The 15040-nt window shown below is 36.7% G+C and overlaps 1 protein-coding gene across 5 annotated transcripts in view; it reads left to right on the forward strand.

Moving 5' to 3' along the window:
• Nucleotides 1-15040, forward strand: part of SLCO1C1 (solute carrier organic anion transporter family member 1C1) — a 58244-nt gene that overhangs the window by 26532 nt on the left and 16672 nt on the right. For all 5 annotated transcript variants that reach the window (XM_014832456.3, XM_070494791.1, XM_044775208.2 and 2 more), the window contains 5 exons: nucleotides 500-646; nucleotides 2444-2542; nucleotides 4331-4576; nucleotides 5611-5775; nucleotides 14487-14682. In XM_014832456.3, the coding sequence (XP_014687942.1) occupies nucleotides 500-646; nucleotides 2444-2542; nucleotides 4331-4576; nucleotides 5611-5775; nucleotides 14487-14682 (853 nt within the window). The remainder of the gene's footprint in view (nucleotides 1-499; nucleotides 647-2443; nucleotides 2543-4330; nucleotides 4577-5610; nucleotides 5776-14486; nucleotides 14683-15040) is intronic.

Consider the following 15040-nt stretch of genomic DNA (forward strand, 5'->3'; position numbering starts at 1 on the left):
GTAACTGAAGGCAATGCGGCCCAAAATTGAAGTATGATCCATATAAAATTTTGAACTTCACATAAAACTTGGTCAGCAACAAAATTATAAGTGATTTCTACTGAAAAAATAGAAGAGTTTAAAGATTAAGGTGAGAAAAGCCTTTGTTCAAAATTTTGTCTTTTGTCCCAGACAGGATATTGAATGTTATTGGAGTGTAGGAATTCAAAGAACTCGGCATAAGGATCAAATAAAAAGAAGAGAGGAAATAAGAAGTAAGGGGACAGGAAGGAGAGCAGGAGAGTTCCTTGGTCCAAGGCCCCGGGGGATTTACACTGTCTCGAATATTGAAGTTACAAAATATTTTCCAATCTTGCTCAAACTCCTATCAAATTATGTCTATTGTGAATCTCGCTTCTGCATTCTAATCCAATTTTAGGACAACTTGTAGAAAAGCAGAATAAATATTTAGCTTTGTTAGTGATCCGATTTCAATCCTCTTGTTTGCTTTCATTTCAAGAATGTGAAATTGACGCCAGCTCCTCCATGTGGGTTTATGTTTTCCTGGGGAACCTTCTTCGTGGAATTGGAGAAACTCCCATTCAGCCTCTAGGCATCGCCTACCTTGATGATTTCGCCAGTGAAGACAATGCGGCCTTCTATATTGGTAATGCTCACCTCGCTCATCTTCTTGGGAAGCAGGGTACCTGGTTTTCTCAACTCCACTCTAAACTAAATAGGGTTTGGGAGGTTTTATACTTCACATCCAACACCGTTATTCAGTTCACACATATCTGAAGTCCACACTGAGGTTTTTGATAATGAAGAAACCTCACTAGAAGGACCTATTGAATTAGGGAAAGAACGAACTATGATTGAAAAAAGTCCCTGTGTGCTCAGCTGCAATGATGTATGACCTCGTGCAAGTATCTTCATGGACATCAGATTTCATAGATTCTTTTTATTGGGCTACTGTACTGCTGAAGCACTTAAGTGTTTATATATATATAAATATTATATATATATATATATATTCTAAATTTGTTTCCAGACCCCCTAGAAACTATTTTTCATTTTATAAGCCCTGATTATTTAAAGCTTCTTTTTCCTATGAGCGATAGGCAACAAGGAATTCTGGGATCTCAATAGCAGGTATGAGTGGATAAAGAAAAATGTAAGGATGAAAGCAATGCCTGAGGCTATCCCATGCCTGGAACAGGTCCTAGTGGATAGACCAGCAGCTAAAAATCACAAAAACCAAAACATAGCAAAGGCAAACCCCAAGGTCAGGTGCATATAAACAGCATTTATGAAGTGCCTCTTATGTCCTGGAAACTAAACCTGTTCTCTGTTTCACACATCAGTCTTGATTTCTTGGGGTTCTGATCTTTTGAGGGCCTAGCCTTCAGGGACAGAGGACAAGATGTAAATTCATCGATGGGTGCTATATCTTGGTCCACTGTATAGTTCTACCCTGGCTATGCATGCTGAACTCCGGAGGGCTCTGATTATATCCAAGCATTAAAAGTTAGTTAATTAAAAACAGGGCACCTGCTCTAATGGGAAACTGCAGCATAAATCAGGAACTGGAACTGGAACAGAAGCTCCAGCACATGTGCTAGGCACTTACTCTGGGGACAGAGGAAAGCTTGCAGCCAGGAATGTGTGCAGGTGTCTAGGTGTCTGCTTCCTGTCCAGCCTGTGTACTCCCTTCTGCCTCTCTTCTATTCTGAAAAGGATCTGGTAACTGCTCCAGTTTACTCCTTCAGTTCATTTAAATTAATCTCCCAGGGATGTGTGTGTTGAATTTCTGTGGTGAAATACAAGGCAGATGGGAGATACTTTGCAGAAAGATCTCCATTTCTGGTTACTAGAGACAGGGTCCTTTAGGCAATCTGCTCCACTTACCTGTTAAAGCCGCCCAGGTTGGTCAAGAATGTTCCAGAGAGCACCTCTCCCTTCTCCCAAGTCTAGCTCCTTTGCTGGCTGCATCCGGGGACCTGCATAGTTGCTTCTCTCATAAATGGTCCCACAGAAGCTCTGAACGCATGCACTTTTTCACTAAGGTAGAAGAAGTCAATTTTAATGTCAAAACGAGTCTTATCCTTAACCAAGGATAAAAAGTTTTGAAAGACTGTCAACATAGTGCAATTCTGATTTTTATCAGTGGGGGGAATCTAATCCTTGGGAATAGTTTGCTCCATCTGGGAGAATTAACTTCTTCAGAGTCCGCTGTTATTTTTTTACTAAGAGGTTATTAATGACTTAAAATTTCCAAAGCTGGGAAGGACTTATTTCCTGATTCAACGAGGTTGAAAAACTGACAAAATAAGCACACTTAAGTAAAGAGTTGAGGAAATATTTTCTGCTACTATTGGATCTCACTCACATTTCTTGTTAAAAATTTTGTTAATTTACACAGCTAAGAAATGGCATGCTTTTTTTTTTTTTCTTTTTGGTGCAGGGTGTGTGCAGACGGTTGCAGTTATAGGACCAATCTTTGGCTTCCTGTTAGGCTCCTTATGTGCCAAACTGTATGTTGACATTGGCTTTGTAAACCTAGGTAAGGGAATTTATTTTTATTTATTCACTTATTTTAGTTGCTAAAATTTTTTTAATGGGGATGATGTAGAAAATATCAAATTGCCTTTTTATAAAATGACAGGATGGTAATCATTCACAAAATGAAAATAGTCCATGGAAAACTTATTATTGATATAATCATCAAACACATTAATAAATGGAATATGAAAAATAGGCAGTGATTAGAACTGGATGACCCATGATTTGTTATTCACATGTGTCTGTTTCACTTCTGGTTTGCCAGTTCAAACACATTTCAGTGGAGTTAAGACTAAAATCTGTGGCTACTTGTTGGCTCTTGTTGGTTTCAGGTGTATCAACATTATTGCAGTCACATCACTTGATTACGTATTTGTAGACTTGCCAGAAAGACCAAGGAGTGAAAGTCTTCTGGCAATCCAAATTCCCTTTTTGCTGTACAAATCTATTTTAGGTGGAGGCAGATTTTTGTGAGACAGCTTTCCTCCTGGGAGAATCCTTGTGTAGGGAATAAATGGGGGACCTCATCTTTCCATGGCTATTAATTTGTTACTTTCCTCGTGAAATGTACCACCTAGAAGTAGATAGCATTTTTCCATTTTTTTAAAAAAGAAGTCCAAGAAAGCAGTCAGAAACAAGAAAACTTGTTTCATTTTTTAAAATTCTGGAATTGCGTTTCGAAATTATCGTGTGTTAAAATAGAATGCAAAACTCTTGCACTAATTGTTCTTTTTTAATGAAATAAACTGCAAGACACATTTCAAAAATTTTGTTCATTCATCCATTCATTAACCTCCAAAATTTATTTTACATGTACTCTATCCCCAGTGCTGTTCTACTGCGGTTGAACAGTTGAGTTCTTTGGCTTCTTGAAGTTTAAAATCCAGTCTTGGAGACTGATATAGATAAGAAAGTGTAGGTGTGATGAGTGGTACAGAAGAAAATTGTTACAAGGCAACAATGAAGATGCGGTGATAAACTAGTATAAACATTTTACTGAGTACAATGGAGTGACAATTGAGCCAAGTTATCAAAGGACATGAGTTTATTTTGTTGTTCTCATATAGTGTGGTAGAGCTAAAGTATTGTAATATCTTTTGTAGATTCTTATACAGAAAAAACCCATGTGATTTGGTTCAAAAAACTTTGTCAGTATTTATCTTTTAGTTAAATAAGAAGTAGTGTCAAAAATAAAGTTTTTATGGTGAATAAGATACTGACATTTTATTTGCATATACAAATCTTGCTTCAGATCTAGAATAACTCTGAAGTATTATTAACTACCACTTAGTAAATAACATTCTGAGTGATTCAGACTAGATTTGAGCCAGATGGTGTAGGGCATAACTCTTTCTCCAGGTAAAATCTGAAACAGACGTTCAATATGTCAATCAGGTGAAAGTGGTTCAGATGTGGGATAGCTGGCAGAAGCTTTCGAGCCCTCATAAATCTCCTCACATGATGCTTTCCTCCTGGTATGGGTTCAGAGGTCCCTCTGCAGAAGCCTAGAGTAGAGTGAGACCCCTTCCAGTATTTAGACTCTATACTTCAATCTAAGGAACGAAAGAAGAAAGCATCATGCTCCAGAAACACCTTCTTTCAAAACAGCTTGCTTCAAAAAAGCAGGATAATAATAATGTTCAGATTTTTAAAAAGTTATCATGTGTGAATTATTAGGTATTTTTATAATGTGATAGAGCTAATGCTAGGATTCTTTTTAAAACAGAGGCTTATTTCAACATATCAGCTTTGCTGTATTTGCTATTTGGCCATCCTCTGTCTTTTTCAGATCACATAACCATTACCCCAAAGGACCCCCAGTGGGTTGGTGCCTGGTGGCTGGGTTATCTAATAGCAGGAATCATCAGCCTTCTCGCAGCTGTCCCTTTCTGGTGTTTGCCCAAGAGTCTACCGAGACCCCGGAGTAGAGAGGATTCTAGTTCCTCCTCTGAGAAATCCAAGTTTATTGTGGATGATCACACAGACTACCGAACACCCCATGGAGAAAAAGCAAAAATAATGGAAATGGCAAGAGGTGAGCCAGATTGTCCGTGATTTTGAAGCACTTCCAGTTTTCCTGTTGAGACTTTATAGGGGATCTATAAATAGTACCTCTCTCCTCCACTCATGTATTCAGAAAAAAATTGAGAAACTATAGGGGAAGCAGAAGTAGAGATGAGAAAGTCAGCTTTATTATTGGAAAACTGGTGAAAGAACCTGACCCAGACTTGGTGACTTTCCTTACTGACATCTCCACACTCGCATCTCCTCAGTTGACCTTGTAACCACCCCTACCTGGGACTGCTGCTTCCTATCAGTCTAGGTGGACAGAAAAGAAGAGTGAATCTTCAGGGCTTGTGGCTTTAAACAAATGAGATCCACCTATTGGAGGAAAGTGTACCTGTGCATGTCTCCCATCAATGACCAAGGGAGTGAGTGTGGTGTGGGATAGACAGGCGGACATATTCTAGTGAATTCTCTCCACGCGCAAATGGGTGGCCATGAGAAAGCTTGATCCCTCTCCCCACTTCCCTAGCAAGCAATATTTATGTTTACAGAAAATCTTCACCTTTCTGTTTGGATGCATCGGAAGAAGGGAGAATGCCAAAGCTGGTTTCTTATACTAAAGTTTATACATTAAATGGAAATAACTTACATATTCCTTTCCCTGTGACCATGACCCAAGTCTGAAGAAGAGAGACCAGAAAACAAGTTCTTGAAGTCCTGCCTATGACTCCCATCTCAGTAGTGAGGGGGTATTCTCATCCTTCTTGTCATTTACCCACATCGGTTAGAGGAATCTGTTCCTGTCTGACTTATACGTCTAACTGTCATCTTGATTTTATGCCTGTAGAAATCAGTGTCTACGTCTGGATCTGAACCTGGCCAGATCTCAGCCTTGATTTGTGCCAATGGTTTAATATCCATACTGTGTATCTGTATCACACTGTAGATGCTCCTAATACCTATGACAATGGGACTCAGCCATCTAAACCCTGCTGCCAAAGCTGTCTCTTCTGCCAAGTGTGACACTGCCTTTGAATACTCCATGTTATTTTTCTCTTGTAGATTTTCTTCCATCAGTGAAGAATCTTTTTGGAAATCCGGTGTACTTCTTATATTTGTGTGCAAGCACCATTCAGTTCAATTCTTTATTTGGCATGGTGACATACAAGCCGAAGTACATTGAGCAACAGTACGGACAGTCATCTTCGAAGGCCAACTTTGTTATTGGTATGCTTATCTGTCCCTCATGCTTTCTAATAGGTACTCTCTTAGCTACATCTTGTTAACCCTTAGTAATTTTAGAGAAAGTTGTTCCAATATTTGGACTGAAGGTAATTTATGCTATTTTAGATATGAAGTCAAAAAGTGAGTAAAAAATCTACTAGAGTACAATATTTAGATCGTCTGTGGTATAACGTCATAGCAAAAATTACTCACAACTATGGGTGAGTGACCACAAGAATATCACAATGATCAGGCGTGCATTTTATTCGGCGATTGTTAATATGGGATCTTTGTCTTTCAAGTGTAGTCAAAACCTTATCACGGTGGCATTTTACCTGAACGGTTTCTAGGATTATAAAAAGTGAGTGTTTAGACAGGTTAAAAGGTGTTCATTGCAAAACAAAGTTTGTATTTGGTCAGACTCAAAAGACTTTCTGACCCCTGGCATTTGAGTTATTGAAAAGGGCCGTGTTTCTATCATAGCAGTACAGTCAATAATCAGAAAGAGATTCAAGGACAAAGGAAAGCAAGAAGAAAAACCAGAATGAGCAAGTACGTGAACAGCACCCTGGAAGTAATCAGATACTTTAAAAAGCAGAATTAGCTCCGCTGGTCCATGAAGATGTCATCTAACGCCACTGTTTCAAGGCATAAATTGTATTTTATTCCTTTAGATATGCTCCTTTATGATAGGAGACTGCAATGGTTTAAAACCATTTCTTCTTCCTAAAATATTTAAAGAACTGCTCTATGTATCTATCTCTGAAAGAGACCTCAGGGTAAAAAAACCGTTGAGCATATTTTAGGAGATATAATTTTCCTGTAACAACTCTGGATAACGGACACTCAGGAGATGCAAATCTAATGGACTCTTTATTTAGAATATTCGTCCCCTAAGTGCTAAATATTAAGGCTCTACCACTGAACTTTTACTTTCAATATTAATTAGTTCAAATTAATTTAATTGTACTGTTTAATGGTTGACCTGAAGAGTTATTTCAGGGTTTTTTTCACCAACGACCCATCCATGCCAGTCAGTGCTTGTACTTACTTTAAGAAGAACGGATGAGGAATGAAAGTTTAAGAGACATTCTTTTTATTGTATTTTAAAATTTCCTGTGTGTTTCTTGGGAGTTAATTTATAACCACAGTTAAGTCTACACGCCTTAAATGTGTAGCTTAGCTGGATAAAGGCTTCCATATGTGTACATCTGTGTAGTGACCATCATCCAGACCACATATAGCACATTTCAATATCCTAGAAGGCTCCCTCATATCTTCCTCCACTCAATATTCATCCCCAAACTAATAGCTATTCTGAACTCTACCATCATATATCAGTCTTGCCTGTGTTTGAGCTTTATATAAAATGGAATAATGTTACGTACTTTTTTGTATTTAGCTTATTTCAATCAAAGTGAAATCTATAAGATTCATTCATGTTGTTGTGTGTAGCAGTGGTTTGTTCTTTTTCATTGCTGCGTAATATCCTATTACATGGATATACCACAATTGATATATTTTCTTGTTGATGGACTTTGAGTTGTTTTTTGCTTTGGGCTGTTATAAATAACACTGAATGACCATTCTACCTGTTTTTTGGTGGATAGATTCACTTGTTATTCTTGGCTATATCCTGGAGTAGAATTGCTGGATGATGAGAAGTACGTATGTTTAGATCCAGTAGATATTGCCAAAACATTTTACAAAAGGTTGTGCAAATTTATACTCCCATTAGAAGTGTAAGAATGTTCCAGTTGCTTCACACCCTTATAACATTTGGTATTGTTAGTCTTTTTCATTGCAATCATTCTTATGGGGTGTAGTATTATCTTATTGTGGCTTAATTTGCATTTACCTGGTGACTAAAGATGTTGAGCAGTTTTCCTCAGGCTTATTGGTCATTTCAACATTCTCTTTTATTAACTCCATTCAAGCATTTTGCCCATTTTTATTGGATGCTTAGTCTTTTTCTTGTTGATTTGTATGTAGGCGTACTGTGTATTTTTCTTGATACAAGTTCTTTATTGACTATACATATTGAAAATATTTTCTCAGACTTCAAGTTGTCTTTTCGCTCTCCTAATAGTGATCTTCCTAATTTTTTTTTTTTAAGATTTTATTTTTTCCTTTTTCTCCCCAAAGCCCCCCAGTACATAGTTGTATATTCTTTGTTGTGGGTCCTTCTAGTTGTGGCATGTGGGACGCTGCCTCAGCATGGTCTGACGAGCAGTGCCATGTCCACGCCCAGGATTCGAACCAACGAAACACTGGAACGCCTGCAGCGGAGCGCGCGAACTTAACCACTCAGCCACGGGGCCAGCCCCTGATCTTCCTAATTTTAATTAAGTCCAATTTTCAATTTTTTCCTTTTTCATTAGTGCTGTTTGAACCTGTTTTAAGAAATCTTTGTCAAACCCTAAGGTTATGAAAATGTTTTCCTAATATTGTCCTAGTAGCTTAATTGTTTTAACTTTAACATTTAGATTATAATTCATTTCAAATTATTTTTTTGTATAATGTGAAGAAAAGGTCAGGGTTCATTTATCAAAATGAAAATACTATCTTTTCCCCATGAATTGTAGTGAGGGGACACACTTTTAAGTATGTGTTTATTCCTCATTATTCAACATGTACATCACATTTAGAGATTTTTGGGCATTTGATTTTTCTCTCACTAGAATAAGTATTTTTTATTTCAAATTGAAAAGTTTATTTCATGAAGTAAAATTAAGAGCATTATTTGGAGGAAGGTACTCATAATAGAAATGAAATTGTATGTAATTATTATTTATTAAGTAGATAAATGAAATACATTTTGCCTATAAAATTATTGTTAAGGTGAGTTAGCACAAATGAAAGAACATGAAATTCTGAGAGATTTAATGGCCTACCCAATATTAGATATATGTATCATACATGCATACATTATGACGTAGCCAGGAATAAAATTATTTCCCCTGAGTTTCTGAGTTAAGTTTCCTCACTGGAAATTATTTACCTTTTTCCATAATTATTTATGGGAAACTGATAGGAAGAATCCAACTAATAATTATCTTTTGAACTGTGGCTGGTTGATGTTTTTTTAATCCCTGACCCTTCTCTGTTACTCAAATGAACCCTAAGATCCAAACAAATTCATCATCAGGATTTTTTTAGCCATCCATCAAAGGTTGTCTAAAACTCTAATTCCTCATAGTTTCTGACTTGTTATGTCTATAGATAATTTAAGTACTTTTGTTAGAGATAAGTAATCGTGTCTAGTAAATTCACATCGTTATAACTAGGATCCTTTCCCGAATCTGTCTTGGTTTCACATTAGTAAGTATGGGATGCAACATAGTAAGGGAAGTGGGTAAGTTATTCAACATCCCTAATACTTATTTTGATTATCTGTAGAGTGATGAAAATAAATGCCTCATTAGGTTGAAATGAAGATGAAATAAGACATACAAAATGCATCATAAATACACATCGCTGTCATTCAATAAGTAATATTTTCTCACTTCCGTCTCTTCTTCCTTCTTTTCTTCTCCCACTCTCTTTTCTCCTTTATTTTTTGCTTTGGGCTATGTGAGAATGACCCTTTCTGTGATAAAATATGGGAGAGGCACAAAGAAGGCCTGTTCCCTTCTACTTTCAGAGAAGGCATTTGATATGACGTGGAGGAAAGAATAAACAGAAACTTCCCTGGGTGTTCCAGGCCTGTTACAATGGCAATTTATTTTGCTGAACATGTTTTTATATGTTGGCCACATCCTTTCTAAAGTTTAGAAATAGCATTTTCTCATGTTAATTACTTTAATTTTGCAAAGAAAATTAAAGAAGAATAAACAGAATGTTTCAAATTTAGGAAGTAGGAAATATGTGGTGAAATAAATTTGCTTTTTTAAAAGTATAGGCTTTTTAAAGAAAATTTTTGTTGCAATTTCCACTTAAAGAAGTTTGGATAGACAGTAGAAATTTCCATTTAAGCTTCTCCTATCACTATGAAGTTATATGCAAATGATCTTTTCCTTTCCTTCTTAATACACAGATTGCAGTTATTTAGTAATTTTGCTTAATGTCTTGGAAATCTTTTATTAAATAAGACAGTATCTAGTACACAAGATACATCAACATTGACTATCATTAACAGCAATAACCATCATTCTAAATTCTTGGAGATGTTACACAGACGAATAAGGAAAAATTAAGAGAATTATTTTGGGAAAGGTGATTATAATAGAAAGTATTATTTTTTTGTCACTAACTAGTATGGCAAATTTAGTAATTATATTATAATGTGTTCTAGAATTAAGTTAAGCTATATCAAAGATCTGTGAGGATATGGAAAACAATTAATTTGTGAGAAAAAAAACCTTTTATTATGCCCCAAAAGGATGGCTAATTTTACTTTTTTGCACTCAATTGACTATGTGAGCGTGTAAATTTTTCCTTGCATCTCTCTGTAAAATTCAGAACTTAATACTTATTTCTGCCAGCATTAGAGTAAGATTGTGAAGGTCCATGATATAAAATGGACTTTTATTTCACTGGGAAAGAGGTTCTAAAAACATTGCAAAGTAGTATTATTATAACTCCTTACTGTTTCATCCTAACGGCAAAGACTGGCATGCGTCTGTATGGGAACCAAAGTTGCCAGCTTACATTACAATTGTGCTGACCATCTCGAAACATTTTGCACATCACTCCAAACCCTTGTTTAGGACAGTAATAAAGAATATGGTTTTTAATTTGAGCCAGTGTGCTGAAATAATAAAAATAATTAACAATAATGTCATATATAATAATAATAAATTGCTCTTAAATTTCTCTCAGCTTTCCTGGTATTTGGGTAAATATGCGGATTAAATTGAAAAGAAAATATATAAAATAAATTGAAACAAATTGCCGGTGCTCGCATAAATTACAGATAATATTTCCCTTTGGAATATTTAGATGGTAAACATTTTAAGATCAACACATTTTATGGTGTGAATGGAAAAGGAATGTAATGAAGAAATCAGGGTGAAATTTCTACCTCATTAAATGACTTAAAAATACCCAAGAAGAAAGAAAAGACGCTTTGGGAGGCAAGAAGCACATCTCATCTGATACTCAGGAAATTCACCACCAGCTTGGCCCAGCATGGACAATTTATCAATCCTAGGGAATTTGAAAGGGCGAGCTAAGCCGACAATATATTTGAAATGTACTACTAATCTTTTTTGAATCATGTTATAATTTAGCTATCTTAAAATAAGAGAGTAAGACATCCAGGAGAGATGTTATGCAGTCATGTGCTACATATTAACATTTCAGTCAATGATGGACTGCATTTACGATGGTGGTCTCATAGGATTTGTACCATACACACCATCTAGGTTTGTGTAAGTACACTCTATTTATTATGTTCACACAACAGTGAAACCTAATGATGCATTTCTCGGAACATAGCCTGTGGTTAAGCGACGCATGACTGTAAATGAATAAATTAATTCATTAACACATTTTTATGGAAAACTGTCTATGCAAGGAACAGAGGATTTGATGGTGTACATAGTTCTTGCCTTGAAGGTTAGATTGGAGGGTGAAGTGGGAACCAGACAAGCTAACAGGTAATCGTGTTAAGTACCAAGGCTGCTGCCCTATGGAACCCTGCACAGGGGCCTCAGGCTGAGTGGGGAAAGAGGTTTCTGATGACCAAGTTGTGCACCCTGGTGCCAGATGGGTCCCCTGGAGGCACCACATGGCTAGTGGAGGCTGTGATAAGAGCTCTCATTAGGGGAAGCCCAGAGTACTCTGGGAGAACAAACCTAATCTTGAAGTCAGAAAGAATTCTCTAGGGGAAGATGATGATTCCTAAATCAAGAGCAAAAGGATAAGGAGGTGTTAAAAGAGGAAAGTGGGGGAACTGGGGTGGAAGTTTGGGAGGACCTTGTCTCAGACAAAGCAAGTATCTTGTGTGGAAAGGCCTGGAGGCAAAAGAACATGAAACTTGCTGGAAGTTTCAGGAGAACACAGGCCTCCAAAAGGAGGTCAATCAGGAGAGGATACTCCTATTTTTAAACAATCCTCAGTTAAAGGGAGCAATACCCCTAGAACAACCCCATTTCGATTTTCAGGCTCTTCTAGGCCAGACTGCGGGGTTGTGGGGGGAGCAGTTAATGGAATCCAGCAGAGTGTGGAGCTACAAGATGGAGGATATCCTTGAAGCTCTGACTCCTTATGTCCCAGATTCTATTGGTACTTTACAAAATAAAATGAAATTCTAAGCACGTTCTCTAAAGGTTTCAGTTCAGAGCCTGGTTTTCAGAAGATATTTTTTCCATAAACTGCTTTTGGGGATAGAATTGAGAGAGAGAATAGGATCCTGTGCTCTTTTTGTGTTAGTCTCAGGTCTCTGAGAAGGAATTCAAAGTCAAGTGCTATGCGTATGTGTGTGTACAAATAGGGATTAAATAATGCCCATCAAATCCATGGCAGCACTTCGTTCTTGGGAAGGAAGATAGAAGCGCAACAGAGAGAATCAGTTTTATGTATTTCCATATTTTAAAACTTGGAAAAATTGGGAGAAAATATTAGCATTTATTAACTTGGGTCATCAGTAGCCAGATTTTTTATATTATTTTCTATTATCTGCTCTTTTTTAAAAAGAAAAATAATAATCAGGTGTCTCTTAGCAGATGTTTGGCTCTTCAAGGCCAAACATTCCTGCCACTTGCCACACCCACAAACCTCAGTTTAGCTGGAGAAGCAAAACTAGCATCTCCTCTTTTTCAATTTTGTTAATTTCGTGATCATGCCCCCTTCAAGGTGGGCTGATTTCTGATGTGATCATTTTAATATGAATGTATAGTCAAGTCGAAAGAGATGAAACAAAATTCTCTTTTCTTATCATCTATTAATATATAATGAAAATATTTTAAAAATAAAGTGATGTAATAGCAAGCCAAAGATCATTATATATCTGATATTTGAGAGTCTATGAAGCTTAGGAGACTAGATATATAAATCTAAAAAGGAAAGAAAGACAGACAGAAAGGCAAAGAAAGAAAGAAAGGAAGGAAGGAAGAAAGAAAGAAAAAGAACGAACGGATGGAAGGAAGGAAGGAAGAGAAGAAAGAAGGAAGGAAAGACAAAAAGAAGGAAAGAAAGAAAGAAAGGAAGAAAAGGAAAGAAAGGAAGAAAAGGAAAGGAAAGAAGAAAGGAAGTTAGCTTACATCTCATTATCACTAGATGTCAGAGTTTTCAGGTTTTATTTAACAATGTCACATTGGGTTGTGAGTCGGAGATGTGGATGCTTGTGCTTGTTCACCAGCTCAGATACTTAGCTCATATTTGAACCTTCTCTGTTGGCCAGAGTTTCTACAAGCTTCAGCCCTTTTATTATTTGGAAGAAATGAATTATTATCATGGACATCAGTGATTGATGGGTAGACAATATGAGGAATAAATTCTAATTAGCAGAGAAGTTGTTTATTGTTGAATGCCAACTTACTTTTCTCTAGAGTTATTTACCAATTTGCAATCCAAACAACAGGGCACCAAAGAGCCTCTTTCTCCATCTTTCCTGACACAGAGGTGTTCCACTCCTCCACCCAATATTTTCATCTTTGTAAATCTCACAGATCGAAATGCTAATAATAACTTAATTGAATGATATTTTTGTGCCAGATATTGTGTTAAGAACTTCTCATGTCACTTAATAACTTCAACAACACTTTTACTAGCTCCACATCGTAGATAAGGAGACAGGTTTAGAAAAGTTCAGAAAATTACCTGCAGTTGCCCAGCTATTAAGTGTATAACTGAGATCCAAACCCAGGCAGTTAGGTCTCCGGAATCCAAGCTCTCAACCACTTTGTTGGACCTCTTCTTGGTGTTGTTTTTAAGTCACATTTATTTGAATACTAGTGAGGTTGCACATCTATTTATCAAGAATGCTGTCTCCCAATCTCGTTGAAGGAGAGGCAGTATAACGTAGTTATTGAAAACATGGGACTTGACATGAGACTCTCTGGATTCAAATCTTGTTTTACCACTTACGAAATAGGACCATGAACAAATTGTCCTCTGAAATTAAGATACTAATATGCTTACCTCCTAAGGGTGTGGTGAAGAGTAAATGTGATAGATAATATATCAAATGCTTAGCTGAGTGGCTAGTACATCATAAGCAAATAATAAATATAAAAGTAGTCTAATAATACATTGTTGTTGTTAAGAAAGATACCAAACTAAGAGGCTAAGAGGCCAGGTCATTAGAAACAAATTTTGTTTGTGCCAGAAAGTAGAACCAAGAGTGTTTTTTTATTTCCTGTGTTCCATGTACCTATTATTCTTCTAAGCACAACATTAAAGAACATTAACAGTCACCTAGCTGCCCTCTGATTGTACCTGTTAATCTTGGGATTAGGCTAGAAAGACACTGATTCATTTTTTCATTCAGTGTATTTTAATTTCAAACCCTGTGCTAGACATTGTGTTAGGCAGAACTCTGAGTCTGTCAGTTGTTCTATCATTAGTCTATAACCCAGACACCCACCAAAATCTCTTGATATGTGTCAACAGATGATAGCAACTGACTATTCCTGAAACTTAAAATGACCGAGTAGTCCATATGTCAGAACCTGTTGCATAGTTTTGTATAATCTCTTAGGAAGTTTGTGTGAGTACACTCAGATTTCTTTTAGAGATTCACAAAATGTTATACTTTTCTTGTTCCTCAGGGCTCATCAACATACCTGCAGTGGCCCTTGGCATATTCTCTGGGGGGATTGTTATGAAGAAATTCAGAATCAGTGTGTGTGGAGCCGCAAAACTCTACTTGGGATCATCCGTCTTTGGGTACCTCCTATTCCTGTCCCTGTTTGCATTGGGCTGTGAAAATTCTGATGTGGCAGGACTAACTGTCTCCTATCACGGGTATGTTCATTCATTAAATAATCTGAGGAGATTGGCTTGTTTAATCAGATGAGTTATTGATAGTGTTTCAAACTAAGATAATTTGATTTTCAAGCATAACTATGGGAAGGGAATTATTGTTTTGTTGTGGAAGAGCTGACAGTACTTATGGCATGGAAACTGTCATTGTAACCAAAATCTGTCATCTCCTTTGAATTTGAATGTCTCAGAGAAATATTAAAAATGCTAAACCCACATCTTACTTTAGAGAAGCAACCTGGTAGGGGAGCACACAGACCTTGAATCTTGTCTCTGCCCATTCTTAGTGAAGTGATGTGGTATGGGTTATTTAATCTAATTCAGTCTCAATTTTCCCATT

The sequence above is a fragment of the Equus asinus genome, chromosome 22 (assembly GCF_041296235.1).
Source record: "Equus asinus isolate D_3611 breed Donkey chromosome 22, EquAss-T2T_v2, whole genome shotgun sequence".
Classification (NCBI taxonomy): domain Eukaryota; kingdom Metazoa; phylum Chordata; class Mammalia; order Perissodactyla; family Equidae; genus Equus; species Equus asinus.